Raw genomic sequence first — 16,703 nt, 5'->3', positions numbered from 1 at the left:
ATTGCCTCTCCCGTTGTGTGTTCCAAGACAAACTGCTCCAAAATCAATCATTTATGGTGTCTAGAAATTTTATCTCTGTGTCCCTTGCTGAGGTGACAAGTACCCATGCCTCTTTTCCTGATGGGTGGGGTGGCCGAGGTATCCTCCCCTGCACCCTTTGCTGGGGGGTTTGTTAAGTGGGTTGTGACCCCCTTTGGAATTCTAGATGCTTTTTCACTATGAAAAAGCATGCTGGGATTTTGGTTTCCTTGGGAGGGTGCGAAATTGGATGGGACAGGGCTCTCCCACATCTGAGGTTTTAGTGTACTGCTGAAAACTGTAAACAGGTTTATACATTGAATGAAAGGGGAGGATTTATATGTAAAAGCAGATCCAACACCTATCTTCCTCCCCTGTATCCTGGCTCAATGGGGAGGGCATGCATGATATACATACAGAAGGGTGTCTAATCAAGTGTCACAGGCCCTTCTGGTTGCTGTGCAGCATATGCACGATGGACAGCAGCATTCAGGGAGAGTAATGAGCCAGTGGCTGCTAATTATGGTGCATTAATTTGTCTCTAGGAAGCTAATTGTTTCTCCTACCCAGAAACTTCATTTGGTCAGATGCCAAGGGCTTAATCCAGCAATGTGCGGAGGATACTTGCCCTGGTCCAGCAAAGCACTTAAGCATGTGCTTAACTTTAAGCACATGCATTGTTCCATTAAAGATGCGTGTGTTTAAAGTTAAGCATGCGCTTACGTACTTTGCTGGATCAGAGTCAGCGTGCTCAGCACCTTGTATGATGAAGCTCTAAGAAAGCAGGTGTTTGTCCTGCAGTTGATGAGTTGCATAAAGTAATCTAGGGTATTAAAGATGGAAAAAGTCCTAATCAGCCACCAGGATTCAGGATACAAGAAGTAATAGACTTAGTCTGCAGCCAGGGAGATTTCAGTTAGATGTTAGGAAAAACTTTTCTAATGACAAGGATATTTAAGCTCTGGAATAGGCTTCCCAGGGAGGTTGTGGAATCCCCATCACTGGAGTTTTTTTTTTTTTTAAGAACAGGTTGGATAAACACCTGTCAGCAATGATCTAGGTTAAAATGGTCCTGCCTCAGCACAGAGGGCTGGACTTGGTGATCTCTCGAGGTCCCTTCCATCCCGACATTTATGATTCTATCATTGTTCCCTGTAGGAAGTTTTCTACAGCTCACCCTGGTTTCAAATGTTCCATCCAATGGAGCTTCCACTGCTTTCCTTGGGAGATGGTTCCACAGGAGAATAAATCTCACTGTCAGGGAGTCCTTTCCTGATATTCCTCCTCAAATTTCCCTTTCCTAATTTCATCCCATATGATTACTCCTGTGTCCCTCACCCTTGCACCATCCTAAATAATCTCTCCCTTCTCTTGAGAGAGAGAATGCAAATGGACCCTGGATGCTTTCAGACACTGGCTAGCTGTACAGTAATATGCCAAACAGTCGCATGTTTTCTCCAGTGGAACCACTTCCCCGTTTTCTTGTATGCCAGGCAGGTTCTCTGCGATTGAACGTAAAGGAAGTTATCTGCTAGTTAGGGCCTGAAGTTGCTTTGCCCAAAGTCCTGTGCACTGCAGAGTAGTTAGCATTGTTTGTGCTGCCTTTGGCCAGGATTTCGGTCATGGGAACCCAAAACCACTGGATTCCAATTTAGCAATCCTGTGTGCTGGGGTTTTTAATTATATCTTGCAGACAGCTCAAAAATACCCTTCCTACCATTTATATGTTCCTGAGGGAGCTGGGTGTCCCCCTTTGGCAGGTGGTGCCTAGTCTGTGGGTCTGCACAGAAAGGCTCCTTTCTAATTATCTCCCAGGGAGCTCTAATTTGGTTCGTCTTCAGAGAAGCAGCAAAATCATTCCCAAGAAGGGAAGCTGATGGAGGCTTGAAGATCATCATGCTTTCCTGGAGGGGTTAGCCTCCACTAAAAAGCAATGTGGCTTCAGAACTGTTATGCCAATGGCATTAGAAATGCCAACAGCTTCTCCTGCCCCCTCTCATGACACATCTTCCCTTTGCTGTGGTGCTTGTATCTTTCCTTTCTTGGTCTCATGTTGACTGCTGTGAGGTAGGAAGGATGGAGACAGGAACATAGGAATTGCCGGACAGGATCAGACCCAGTGTCCATCTAGCCCAATGTCCTGTCTCACACTGGTTGGCACCAAATGCTGCAGAGGAAGGCGCCAGAATATGATAGTAGCAGATGTGGGATAATCTGCCCCATGCAGGTCTTGTCCGGATCCCTTATAATTAACTATTGGTTTAAACGCCAAAGCACGAGGTTTTATGTCCTTTCCAATACATTTTTTTAAAAGCATTAGCCATTATAATCCTGGATATTCTTTTTATCCATAATTGTCTACTCCCTCTTCGAGCATTGTGAAGTTTTTTACTTCAGTCCCATGCTATGACAGTGAGTTCCACAGTCAAATTGCCCTGAGGGAGTGTTAAGTTTATCATTTCATCTCAGAGAGATCTCTCCCCATCCTGCCTCACCCCACAGTACAAATATCTCAAATGCATTCCCTAAGGACTCCAGAATGAATTCTATCCGAGAACAGAATGGATAAACTGCTGAACAGTATGAGAAGCTTTATGATTGTTAGATACTGTTGTCAGTCATCGTCTTGTGAGCTAGATCTTGTTTTATTGGCTTGATCGGAATGGTTACATTTTAACCACCACATCATAGTTAAGGATTAAACTGTTTTAAAACAAAGTCATGAATGATTCATTTGCACTGAATTTCAGTATGAAAACACTTTTCTGAATTAAAGTTACTAAATTAATCCCTGGCCTAAAAATAATTCATAAAATAGATTAACCTTTTCAAAGTATAGATCTGAAAATTACCAAATCTGCTAAAATAGATGTATTATTATTTGGGGGGCAGGTGGGATTTTTTTAATGAACACTCAGACTTTTTTCTAAGGCCTTGTCTGTGTTCAAAGTTGCACAGTATAATTGAAAATGTGACTTCAAACGTGTTTAGTTAAAGCAGTGAAACACGCAATGTGGATGTTCTTAATTTGATTTTAAATCTGTCTTATATCTAAGTTTGAATTGAACTGAGTGTAACTAAATCTAATATAAACCAGATTTAAACTGAATTAAGAAGGTCCATGTGGGATTTTGCACCAGTTTAATTAAATCAATTTGAAATCACACTTTTAGTTAAACTGGTGCAAACTCTGAATATAGAAAAGGGATATGATTTTCAGAAGCACCTAAATCACTTGCGAGCCTCATTTCCATATAAAGTCAATGGGGCTTAGGCTGCTAAACCACTTAGGTGCTTTGGAAAACGTTAACCAAGGTTCCAGGCCAGTGTGAAGTGTGTGGAGGCTGGGGAGAAGGGGCAGAATAGGACTTGATGATGGGCTGGGGGTTAGGATGGAATGCACCCAGATGGTTGGACTGGAGGAGGAGTAAGGGAGCATGCATGGGATGGAATGTGTCTGGCCATTCAGAATATGTTTTGCAGGAGCAAACTGGTGTTTGCTCCAAACTTTTGGATTTCTTCCAAATCCATCACATAGTCATCACCAGGCAGTGTGGGTCTTAATGTCTGAAATGGACATTTGGATGCCTTTGGTTTAAGACTTGCCAGTGCTCAGAACATGATCTCCACGTACAGGAAGAGAGCAAGCATGGTGTCTTAGCCTTCTGCCAAGTACCTTCAGACTGGAGTTCCTCTACGCTGCTTGCCTGCATCTTATGCTTCTATGGGAAAGTCCAGAAGAAAGAGGAGCCTGAAACATTCCGTGTATTTGCCTAATAGGTGGTTTAAACACCTTAGTAAATGCAATCCTCTATTACTAAGTGGTTTCAGGTGATACCGGCACTGGCTGTTTGAAGTCCCATACACACTAACTGTGATGCGTAAAGTGTTTCCATGGACAGTACGAACATTGATTAACCCTTTAGCTTCTCAAAAGCAGGTGGTGCAAGGAAAAAGGAGCGGAATTACCAGGATTTATGTGAAGAGGGCTCCAATATTTAAATACTATCCAAGATTCCACTGTGAAAATCTGTGGGATCTCAGGTGTTACACAAGTGCTAATTGCAGCAATTTAATCACCAGAACAGTTTATAATTCAGTCTTTTGTATAAATGAGCTGAGCTGAAACCTACCATATGAAGAGGACTGTTTAGTGTCTAAACTAGGGAATGTGGGTTCTTTTCCCAGCACTGTACCTGGGATTTTGGGCAAGCTGATGTTCAGAGTTGCTGAGCACATGCAACTGTCATTGAGTTGGCTGAATGGGGGCTTCAGATACTCTTCGTCTCTGAAAACCAGTTTATCGATGTTTGCATGCAGCAGTGACAGCATCTATGTCGTGAGGAGGGCTAGCTGGAAAACAAGAATTCCACTTCATTAACATTTTCAAGATTGAGGCAGTTGGTTGTATTCCACTGTGGGATAAACTGGGACCTTTCACATTTTTCTCATGGAAAATGAGAGACTGATCTCAGAATAGCCAATGGCCCAGTGCTTAGGGCTCTCATCTGGGATGTGAGAGATCCAGATTCATTCCTTGGTCCAAATCAGGTAGAGCAGAGACACTTGAATCTCTTGGTCTCCTCTATTGCAGATGAATGCCTTATCCTCCAGGCTGTTGGCTATCCAGACTTAGGCTTGTCTCCCACCTGCTTTTGATCAGAAATTCCATCTTAGACCTGAGAGAACTTTCTTGTTGAAAGTTTTATTGAAACTTATTCATTTCCATGAAAATTTTTGGTTTTGACTGATCTGCATTTTCCTTTGAAAAAAGTGTTTCATCCAAAAAAACAGCTCAACCCGCTCTCCCTGTCCAGTTTGATTAATTTGTCTAAAGCATTGTGAGGTCCTTGGATGAAAGATGCTATAAAAGCGTGTATGGTTATAGTTAGCAATACACCCTCCTCTTCCAATGCTAGGGAATCCTTTTCCTTCAGAGCTGTAGTACTTGCTCTTAGAGCCGTCACACACACTATTTCACAGTCCTCAGAGTTGGGAATAAGGGCTCTCAGATGACTAAAATGTTGTGGGTTCATTGAAGTCAGATGAATAAGAGAATCTGTGGCAAAGTCGGGAACTGTACCAGATCTCTTAAGCACAGTCCAGTGCCCTAACCTCAAGACCATCTTCCTCTCCAAATAGCTTTGTGTCATTTCCTTAGTCCTTGCTCATGTTTGCAACCCTCCCAATTGTGTATATCTGTCATTTTCCTCTATGTGCTGTTAAGTAGAGCTGATTGGGGTTTTTTTGACACATCTTTTTTTCCCCACAAAAAAAGTCAATGAATTGAACCCCATCTGTGTGTGCAGCAGGGCTGCTTTTGATGAATTTTGTGACTGAAAACCATTTTTTGAAGAAAAGTAAAATTCAAACTCTTAAAATATCCCAAAATGAAAATTTGATTTCTCTAGTAGAAATGGCTGTTTCAACATTTTAGTACATTTAGACTAAAAAAAAGATTTCAAGAGATCAAAAATGAAATGTTTAAAAATGATCAAAAGCTAACATTTCAATTAACCTGAATTCAAATACTTGTTCAGATTTTGGGTTCATGAACATTTTTGAGATTGACTTTTCATCCCAGTTCAGGACAGGAACACTTTTCAATGGAGTAAAACTTTTCACAGGATGGGAAAACCACTTCTTGCCCACTCTGTTCTTCTGCTAAGCCCTGTGGTCTTTCCAGGTTTAATATGTTAAATAACACCCACTCCTCCAACACAACACTGGAAGTGTAATGAGCGTTCGGTCCCTTTGCTCATGGAATCATGATGGGATTTCTCTGCAGTTCTCTCCAGTTCCTTGCGTTTAACAGGCTGCAGCATGTTTCTTTCATTTGATCATCTGCTGTGCCTTGATTGGATACAGAAATCAGCTTTGAAATTGCTTTGATGGATGCTCTGTCACGATCTATAATAAGGGTGCTGGCAACAGAGAATGTTGAAACTGAGGGCAGTGCTTCAGGAGAGCTACTTTGAAACTGAAAAAGAAAGGTATCATGAGCGTCCTTTCTTTCTTCCCCCCACCCCCAAACCTGAGAATTGGTTTCACAGAAAGTATATATGACAACTTTCACCCAATTGTGTGTACAATATAAAAGCGTTATTTAAAGTCTCCGTTCATGAAGGATCCTTTCTTAGAAAAACACACAATACTGTAAAATCAGTACGTTGACAGAACGAGGTGAGACCACGTGGTCTAAAAAGCCAACACCTTGGAATGTAGTCGGAGCTGCATACAGGCAATCCACCCCCGTAAAACAACACTTTGTTTCAATTCCCATTTCCTCAGCCCCTGGGTAAAATTTTCAGATGTGCCCAAGTGATTTAGGAGTGAAAGTCCTATTGATTTTCTATAACACTTAGGCCGTGTCTTTTTGTATAAACCAAAATGTGAATGTAAAGAGATGTAGTTATCCTGGTTTTATCCCAGTCCCATGTATGGTTTCTCTTATTCTAGTGTAACAGTGCCTTTTTCCAATTTAGCTTATGTCACTTGGGGTGGGGTTTAAGCAAAACTACAAAGTCTCTCTCATGCTGGAATAATAAGGGTGCTCACATGGCATTATACCAGTATAAATATATATTGGTATAACTGGAAAAACTTTTCCCTTTATGTTCCTAAGGGCATGTCTACATTGCACGCTAAGTCCATGCTCTGACTCAGGTTTGAGCCCAAGTCCCCACATTGCCTACACACACACATCAGTCTGACTCAGGACCTGAGTCCTAGGACCCTTCAAGGGAGCTGGGTCACAGCTCGCATCCTGCTCAAGCATGGGCTTGGAAACACCGAGTCCATGAGCCCAGGTCCCACAGACCTGGGTTTAGTCTGCAGTGTATACATATCCTGAGTGACTAAATTGCTTTTAAAAATGGGACCCAGGCTCCTAAATCACATAGGCACTTCTGAAATCCCACTCTCTCTCTCAAACCACACTCAGCTGGAACCCAGCTAATGGGGGAGGGTAGGCCCCATTACAATAGGATTGATTCTTCTTCATTCTCTCTCAGGTCTTGTCCTAAGCCCATTGAAGTCAAATGGGAGGGTTTCTACTGACTTCATGAATTTAGGATCAGGTCCTCTAAAAACTGAGCTAACCATTGCAAATTAGCACGGGAATGAAAAACCCACAGTGAAAAAGCAAGAATCCTAAATACACTCATTTATTTTGTCAACTGCAGTTTACTTTGAATTACTTCATAGTTCAGGAAGATAGTGAATGGAATGTGATACTTTTTTGTAAACATAAAGAAATCTTAGTGGCCCGAAACCATGCTATAGCATCTGCTATTATATATTTTGCCAAGAGGAAGGGAGACACCAGAGCTGGGCAGGAATTGGATTTTTTGTTTCGTGGGAAATTCCACAAATTAAAAAAAAAAAAAAATTGTTCTGAAACAAAACAAAAACAAAATTTTGAAATTTCGTTCAAAACAAAATTCCACAAAGAAAATTGTTTTGGGTTGATCAAAATGTTTCATTTGAATAAAATCAAAACATTTCATTCTTATTTCAACCTTTTAAAAACATTTTAAATGTTTTTATATAAAAATGAATTTTGTTTAGAAAATTCACTTTTGATAGGAAAAATCAAAACATTTTGTTCTGAAAAATGTCAGAACAGGACATTTCAACATTATCAGAGGCTTTATTTCATGTTTTCAAAATGCAATTTTGTTGAAATGGACAGGTTTTTCGAAACGTTGCGATTTAGATTAAAATGGTATTTTGTTTCAAAGTAATGGTTTGACAAAAAATTTCCATTGAACTCTAACCATCCACATTTTTGTATGCATAGTAAGGCAGCTAATGCTGTACTTTATTAAATAAAAATAAATATGAATTTAGGGAACAAAAAATTATTTTAGTTCAAATTAGCAAGACTTTCACTTTAGCCTTGTATAAGAAACTAAACTTAAAATGTTCATGCCTGATTATTTAAATGTACTGAGCAAAACCCGCACCCATTGACAGCAACTGGAGCTGGGAGTTCACAGCACCTAAGAACATCAGACCAGTGTTAGTTAAGTGATAAAATATGGCTTTAGAAGCCTGGACTGTTGTCAACGAAGTTTGGAAATAGTTTTCTCCACTGCTTTGGATGCTCATTCAACTGAGATGTCAGAGGCATAGCTGGGAATCTGGCATTCCAGTCTCTCTTCCACCTCCTCCACCAAAATATATAAATTTGCATGTATGGCTTTTTTGAAAGGGGCACAAGGCAATGTTCTTCTGAATCCCCAAGTCTGCCTTTGAGCTGTACCAGTGCCATTTCTAAGAACATGCACGCACCTAACCTATTCCTTTGCCCTAAAAAAAATCCAGGTACTGCCTCTCTTTTGAAAACGATATGCAGTGTGGATCAGCACCAGGGAAAATGGGCAATATCTGAATTTAATATTTCCAGAGGGGTAGCCGTGTTAGTCTGTATAAAGCAAAAACAGCGAGAGTTCTGTGGCACTTTAAAGACTAACAAATTTAAATATTAAATTTAAATTTATTAGTCTTTAAAGTGCCACAGAATTCTCATTGTTTTTGCTGAATTTAATATGTGATAAATGAAGCTTCTTCGCAAACTGGGAAGCCACTTCACCTTCAGCCATAGCATCTAGGAAAACCTGGTGTCTGGACCAATCCTTGTTGACTGAGAAAGGGCCTTGGCTTGTAATGGCCCTGGAGTGAGTCTCACCTAGGAAGGATCCCGTTTGTAAATGCTTAGTGTGATCCCCTTATACGGGGAGAAACACAAGATCCAGCAGGGGGAATACCTTGGTGAACAGGGCCGTGGGGATCTAGAGAACCTACACTTGGAGGGAGCAGATGGAGTTTGACGGGGCAGGCAGTGGGTGAGCTAGTTGAAGTGTGGGTTGGGAGGCCAGCTCGTTTGGTTGAAAGGGAAGAAGCTTAAATCGTCTCAAACCAAGCAAATGGCTGAAACTCCTGCCCATCCCTCTGAGCTGAGCGCAATGCAGAGACTACCCTGGGTGCCAGGGGGAAGGCCAGAAGCAGGAATAAAGACAGAGGAGAGTCCATAACACTAGCATTATTTACACACTTGCTTGTGTTTGGCTGTTGCATACACTGCTGCTAGTCATATATTACACTCTCTGGGGCTGGAGATGGCTCAGGAGCCTGGGGCGGGGAATGCAAAGCATTTCCCCATTAGGTCACTGCTCAGATTGAGTTGGTAAAGACAATGGGCTAGATCATCTTGTACACCTGAGCTCAGCTGGGCATGTTTGGGATGGGGTTGTAGGGTCTTTAGATGCTGTAACGTGCATTGGCTGGAATGATATCCCCTACACACCTTTTTCAGGGGCATGCTTCTGCCATCACTTTGCTATAGCACGGAATGTTCCAACTACATCTGTCATTCCCCCTACTGCAGGGAAGTCAGGAGTACATGGTGTAGGACTAGCTATGCTTGATTGACAGCACATGGGGATTCCCCCATAGGAAGGGGTCTCTTTAGCTGCCTGAGGAACATAAAGCAGCTGGGATGGGAGCCGAGAACTTGGCCCTAGAAGCTGTTGCCATCCGATGCCTGTTGGTTGGCCTGTGCAATGAGTTGGGAGTCACAGGCCAGTTCACAAAAACAACCCACCCCAGGAAGCAATAACCAGCCTGCTGTCTGGCAGGCCCATTAGAGAAGTCCAAGTGTGGATGGCTCATGGAGCATGATCTCCCCACTCACCCTTGGGGTGGGCTCGGTAGGACAATTATGTGGGGGAGGTTGGGCTGCTGCTTCTGGTGATGTGTACCTGTTCTGTGGCTAACATGGGGGCTGTGAATACAGGGGCTGTTAGTTGGGCCCTAAACACACCCACACACTTCCAGCTTTAAAGGCAGCGAAATTGCCTTGGTTTAATTGGTAGCACATTTCAGATTGCTCTAATCCTTGTAATTCTACTGATTTACCGAGCATACACTGTTGGGTTAATAACTTGTTCTCTGAACCAAGTATTTCATCCTGTTCACTTGTATGGTGCTTTCACAGTGTAGAAGCCTCCCTCACTTTCCTAGGTATCTTTGAATATTACCCAGAAACTATGCTTTGCTTAGAAACCATAGGTTTTTTTCTTCCCAGCCTCGTGCTGGCTTGAAACGAGAGAGTGCCTGCCATTGGATTGCTAATTCAGTGGTATTGTATGCAGGGGAGAAGCTGAGAGGACCTAGCTGTTAAATCCAGCTGGAGATGAAGCAGGCTGGCTTCATCAGCATGTGGAAAGCTGGCTGTGAGGGAGGCACAGGAGACATCAAACACTGGCAAGCGGCTGGATTTGAGCCTTCTATTTGCAGAGTGCTCTTGTTCAAAGGTGTTGCACCTTTCCTGGCATCTTCCTGGTGCCATTTCTGTTCCTCTCAAGGTGTTTCAGATCATGCTTTGCAAACACAACCACTGATCAGCAAGCTCAGGCATTGCTCTGCCCACAGGGTAACCCACAGCTGGCACCTCTGCGATTGGTTTTAAACCCCAAGTAGGAGAGATGCTGCCCTTCGCCTTTATTCAAAGGGTTGTAAGCACATAGAAATAAATGTGCTGAGGGATCTGTGCTTCACTGGGACCTGAACCCAAGACACTCTGATCCACAAATCAGGACGTCTCTGCAAGAAAAGTCTCCGTTGGCTCTTCGCATTAGTATTGCTTATTTTCTATCCTGACCCTCGTTTCTTCTTACTTATTTTTCCCCTCCTCCCTCTCTCTGTTTGACATCCTACCCTTTGTTCTTCTGCAGCAGCCACTGGCTTCCACTTTGCCGTGAGAGTTCGGAGACAGAATGTTAGCAGTCAGTTCCTGATCATTTGTAGCTGGATGGCGGTTTGGCTATTCAAGATCTGTTTTAGGCACCAGCCTTGGAAATACGGCTGTCAAAGGAGGCCATTAAGTGACATAAGGGCATTGTGACAGTGAGGGATGTGGTCTTACGGGTAGGAGAGCAATACTGGCTAGAGAGGAGAATGGCACACATGCAGACATCCACACCCACTCTCCTGAAGAGTGTCTCGCTAGTCATGGTCTGTCATGAGCTTTTGAACCTATGCCGCTGTGTTGTATGAAAGAACTTGGCTCAAGATGGGAACTAGGAAGTGTGGGTTTGAAAGGGAAAAGCAAACCTTCCTTTTCCATCTCTTTTGCTGTTGAACTGTCTTGAAGTCCACTTGGGAAGCAGGATCATGCTGGTTTGCGAAGTAAAATGGGTTCTGTCGTTGGACACCCTTACTCTGGGCTCTGTTAAAGGAAAGCCTTTCTCCAGTCAAATCTGACCACACCCTGGCTACTGGAGTTGTACAAAATAGTCACATAGCCAGGAGGAGAGAGAGACTGCTTACTCCAGTGCCAATGGGATAAAATTTCCTTACCCACTCTGCGTCCCTTGATCTTTAAGTGCAAAATGGCAGTGGCTTTTTTTTTTTTTTTTTTTTTTAAAGAAGAAGAACCTGAAATCTGTGGTGTGTTTTTGGAGCCCAGCCATATCTGCAGTCTGTGCTTCCATTGAGAAAACTGAGAGCACTCGTTGGGACTGGCTTTGTGGTAGTGAAATGGGCAGGGCTATATGGCATCCCTTGAGTCTTATGCCAACTGCACAGTCTAACCTTTCCATTCCCCATGCTTGGGTTTGCCCCAAGCACTCAGCTCTGCTGGACATGATGAAGATACTCGTGCTGGGTTGTCTGCTGCTGGATTTGCAAGCAGCTCGTCCTGCCACAGGCTTTCCTAAGGTAGGAGAATAGTTTGGAGTTGGTGCTAATCTCCACCATGCGCATCCTGCCATGGAGGGCACAGCTGTAAGTCTCATTTGTTGTAACGTTAAATTATTTGTCCTGGTTGTTCAGTCTAGTTTGGTTGCAAGTCTTAAAGGCTTTTGGTATGTGTCCTTTCCCCAATATATGCCTCCCTTAAGTTACGGATATCTGTCTGTCTGCTTCTCTCCAGAAGATGCCCTTATTTTACCCCCTTAGATAGTGCTTATATCAGTTCCTTTGAAGATAAGTAAATGCCAGAGTTAAATTGTTTCAAAATGTTACCAAAGAGGATAATAGGTTGGCTGAGGTTAACCAGCACATGCAGTGCAGGGAAATTTTGCTATATATTTATATCGTGTCCATAAATCTTTTCAGGCAAGCAGCCGTGTCTCATTCTGCTGCTCTGGTATCATTCTCCTTAGATGTCAAACCAGAATCTTCACTTAGTGAACTGGGCATGTACAAGTCCGGTTTTTAACCAGACTTCTTTTCTGCCGTTCAACTGACCTCAGTGGAGATGCTGTGGCTTTTGAGGCTGCTGCCCCGCACTGCTGGGGACTTTGATTTTGTTTGTTTATTCTGAACTCAAATAATTCGTTCTGAAGTGATTTTTTTTCTTCTTTATTTCTGCTCAAGCTGGCTGTTTGTGTCTGTGTTAATCAGGCTTGCCAAGAGACTGAAGGTGTGTGAGATGCACTCAGGGGAAGTGGGTTATTTTGAACTCTGTGCATCAGACGGAAACGTGGTATTGACCTTCCTTCATTTTCATTGTGGAAATGCTGTATCTAACTGTATGGAGTTTACACTTATTTCAGCTAGATCAATGCACGGCTGCAGTACAGTGCCACAGGGCAGCAATTGTACAGCTACCGAGCCGATGGATTTACTGTTTGACACCAAGTTTCAGCTCAGTTTCCTTTAAATAAGTTGTGTGTATTTATAGAAACCCAACCAACTCTCTGTTCCAAGGAGCAATATTGGAAGAAACCACTGATGGAAAAATGGCCCTTTTTTTTCAAATACATACACACTGTGAGTAGAGACCATTCGAGTGTATCACTCAGGGTTTTAATTTTGTGGCTTAATTTAGTTCTTGAGGAAATGAACAGTGGAGTTAAAAAATGCTGTGAATACGCTAGTCTTTTGGGGAAATCTCCCAGTGGTTTCACTGGCGATAGCAACAGCTTGAGATATTTTTTGAAAAAGTTTTGAAATTGTCAGTGTTTCTTTTGACATATTGGAAATGAAAATTTTTGGTTTTCCAGTTGGAAACCACTTTTATAGTAAAATATATTTTTAAACAGACAAAATAAAAACTGATTCCCCACCCTCACACCCCCGCCCCCCCTGCCATTTCTGGATCATGACCATTTTTGAGATTTTTGACTTTGTCCTGATTTGGGAAGGGCAAAAATTTCAAAATCTCAAAAATTTTCAAGGGACGGGAAAACTTTCCCACCCAGCTCTACCTAGGATGTTGGCGATATTTTGTGGTAGTGAAATGATGATATCTCTTAAGATATGGAATTGCTTGATAAGAGTTATATCTTGTTTGGGTTTCTGTGTAATCAAGAGAAAGCCTCATTGATTCTAAAAGGTAAACTTAAAAAGGGATGGTTGGGTTAACTTATCAGCAGGTTCATGGCTTTGGCATGGACTCCATTGCCTTGCTTCCTTGTGAATCCATACCTGTTCTAATACTGTTACAGAAACAGAGTTGAGGGAAGGGTGAACTAAGGGCTTGTTCACACTTACCCGGGAATTCGGCGGCAGTCGACGGGAGTTACGCAAACTATGCAGAGTAGTTTGCGTAACTCCCGTCGACTGCTTCTGCGCGCTGTTCACGTTGTGCTGAGCCCACGGGAAAAGCGTTCCCGTCCGCTCAGTGCTACGCTAGTTGAGGAGGTGGACTTAAGTCAACACCCTCATCGATTGAGCGGGTCTCACTGACCACTCAATCGATCATGAAAGATCGAACTGGCAGCGGCGATTTTGCTGCCGCTAGTGTAAGCATAGCCTGAATAGGGTCTGTTTTTCTTTTTCCTTGTTCCCTCCTCTCCCTGCCCTCTTGTCATGTTAAAAGAGGGACTTCATGTTCTGGAAGTTTAATTATATGTTTCCTCTCTTTATTTTGCCTCTTGGTGCACTTGCTGTTTGTGACAGACTAATTCAGCATTTCTAAATAAGCAACTGTGGGTCTGTTAATCAAGACCAGGTGCCTAGTGAATAGTTGGGCCAAATAATGTTGCTAACCAGTTCTGCTAAAAGCAAGATCCTGGCAGATGTGGATGGGCTAGAGAGGCTCTGATATATGAAGTGTTACTTTCTAGTCTGTCCCCATTTTACAAATTATAACCCGGTAACAACGCTGATGACTCTGTCTACACTAGTACTCCTGAGGTTGCGATCACTAATGGAACTGCAGTTATGGGAGATTTAAAAGGGCAAGGCAAGGGTGGGACATGGTCTCCCTCTACTGACTGCTCTAAGATGATTCTGATTGTGATTTATTATTTGTATTGTGGTAGCGCCTAGTCATGAACCAGGACTCAGTTGTGCTAGGCAATATACAGACACACAACAAAAAGACAGTCCCTGCCCCAAAGGGCTTACAGTCTGAGACAACAAGCAAATTCAGGCAGACAGGAGAGAGGAAGGAAAGTGTCAGGTGTTTGTTTCCAGAGAGCAGACTCGATTTGCTGAAAAGTCTGGATTCAGACCCTACCGTTAACCTAAGTTGGAGTTAGTGAATACTGTACTGAACATGAAGTTTATCATACATTCTAATGCAACTAAACCACTTTGGATTGAATGTCTTATTTGCTTAGGAGATTTATTTTCTTTCTGAGTTTGGAACTTTTTTAATGTCATAATTCCCCCATCCCACCCCTTGTCACTGTGTGGGGAACAGTGAGGTACCTGGACTCCATTTCTCTTGTGTTAAAAAGATACAAGAATAGTCGCTAGTTGCACCATCCCAAAGGGGCAGTTTACTATCATGGGCTAACACAGAATGAAACCCTTGCCAGTCACCATGTTACATTCATTAACTTGCCACAAATGTCCAAGAGATTGCGCTTCCTCTCATCTTTCCATCTCCCCGCCCACCCCCTCCCCCTTTCCCAGCTGGAACCTCAAGGAGATTTGCTGCCTAAAGTCTTGTTCCAGCTGTTGTGAAATGGAAGAGGAAGTTTTAGAGTGAGGGCTGGGAGCTTAGCAAATTCCCTTGATTGAGACATGCTTGTGTGTGTGTGGCTGCACAGAGACCACAAGGGGCCTTTTAAAAGTTGTACCTCAAAGACTTTGGGAGTGGATTTGTGCCTAGTGTAACTCCATGGACTTCAGTTAAATCTGCTTGCACCAGGGTTGGATTTCCAGCCACAGAACTCTGCCCCCCACCCCAAAACCCCAAAAAACAGGCGTTGAATTTTATTTTACCCTTTAGTTTGAGGCTAATAGAAGAAGTGACTACATGTTAAGTTTTCATCTGTGGCCTAGAATTTCAGTTGTCCAATGCTCTGAGTGCCTTTGGCAATGTTTTAAAATGATACTCATGAATTATGGAGCTCTGGGTTGTAGCTCCCCAGCTGAGAAAGTTCCATTTTGCCCTGAAATTAGGCCTAACCTAGGCCATCCATTACACCAGATCAAACCCAACCACTCAGCAACTACATATAATCAAAAATAAATGAATTAACTGCTCCATGCCACTGCTATGCAGCCCTGCCCAATGCCCATCTCCTCATGGGTGAGGGAGAAAAGGTTGGACCTAAAAGCTAACAAAGATGGGTTGTTTTTGGACCAGCATGGCAACAGGAGGTGTTTTCCAAAGGCCTGGAATGCTAACAGAGGATGCCTTGTCTGGTTAAAATGATTAAAAAGTCCTTTCTTCTTCCTTCCTTTCAGGGCTCAAAATTTACCACTTCAGATTTGGCAGTGAGGCCGCTGCTGGTGTGGGAGAATCCTCGAGAGAACCTTAACCCCCACCCCGATGGAAGTGCTCTCACTTCAGCCCCTTCTACCAAGAGGCCCTCTGCTGAGGAAGTGGAGGAAAGCCTTTCTTTTGAAGAGGAAGGCTTTGAGCTTTTTAACTCCACCTCCAATAAAATCACAGGATCCGGCAGGTCTGGGGTTGGCAGAAGTGACTCAGAGGTTGCCGGAAATTTCAGTGATTCAACTTCCACGGTTACCTCAGTTCCTCTTCCTGGGCATCGAGATGCTCAGGCGGCTGATGACAGTGTTATCCTTTCGGAAACCTCTGCCAAAGTAAACAGACCGGCTTCCAAGAAAGACCACATTGTGAAACCCGAGGATGAGAACATCACTACAGAAAAGCTGAAGGGAGACACGGGCTCCTGGACCTGGTTCTCACCCAGCAAACCGATTGACACCATCATAGACCTAGACAACCCTTCCATCTTCTCCAAAGTCTCCATAGAGGTCAGTCAGGCCGGGGCCTCTGCAGGAAACATACCCAGGGTCCCCTCTCCTGACTCCTATAAGAAGGCAGAGAAACCTGTGGGTAGAGGAACCCTAGAGATCCCGTCTACAGCTTCCCTAAGCCCCAAGGATGCTGTGAAACCAATGCAGACATTGCTGGATGTTGAGGTGGTACCCACAGAACATAACAAAGGGGTCGTGCATCGAGAGAAGACAGGGAGTGAAGCAAAGGGAAGCGAGGACCACGGTGACAGCGGTGTCTTGTGGACAGCAGCAGACGGGCGACAGGTTCGCATGAAGCCAGGACCCCATGGGCTGCAAGGACCACCAGGTTTGCCTGTAAGTGGAATGGGATGTGAGGGGTTGTCTGAGAGAACAGTTCTGTATACGATGGAGAATCCTCATTTACCATAACTGAGGCGGTCATAAGCTACAGGCGACCTTGACTGCAAAGGCACGTGGATTTGGGGAAGGGCAGGGAGGTGTATGAAGAAGAG

The 16,703-nt window shown here is 43.4% G+C and overlaps 1 protein-coding gene across 1 annotated transcript in view; it reads left to right on the top strand.

The window, feature by feature from the left end:
• The window catches only part of LOC137148963 (collagen alpha-1(V) chain-like), a 132,135-nt gene that overhangs the window by 41,499 nt on the left and 73,933 nt on the right, over positions 1–16,703 (top strand). Inside the window, exon 8 of the mRNA XM_067542196.1 lies at positions 15,673–16,545. Within this exon, the coding sequence (XP_067398297.1) occupies positions 15,673–16,545 (873 nt within the window). The remainder of the gene's footprint in view (positions 1–15,672; positions 16,546–16,703) is intronic.

Source organism: Emydura macquarii, unplaced genomic scaffold, assembly GCF_026122565.2.
Source record: "Emydura macquarii macquarii isolate MOO-44397 ecotype Brisbane River unplaced genomic scaffold, CSIRO-AGI_Emac_v2 contig_691, whole genome shotgun sequence".
NCBI classification, from domain to species: Eukaryota; Metazoa; Chordata; order Testudines; family Chelidae; genus Emydura; species Emydura macquarii.
This window is presented reverse-complemented; position numbering and strand designations above follow the sequence as displayed.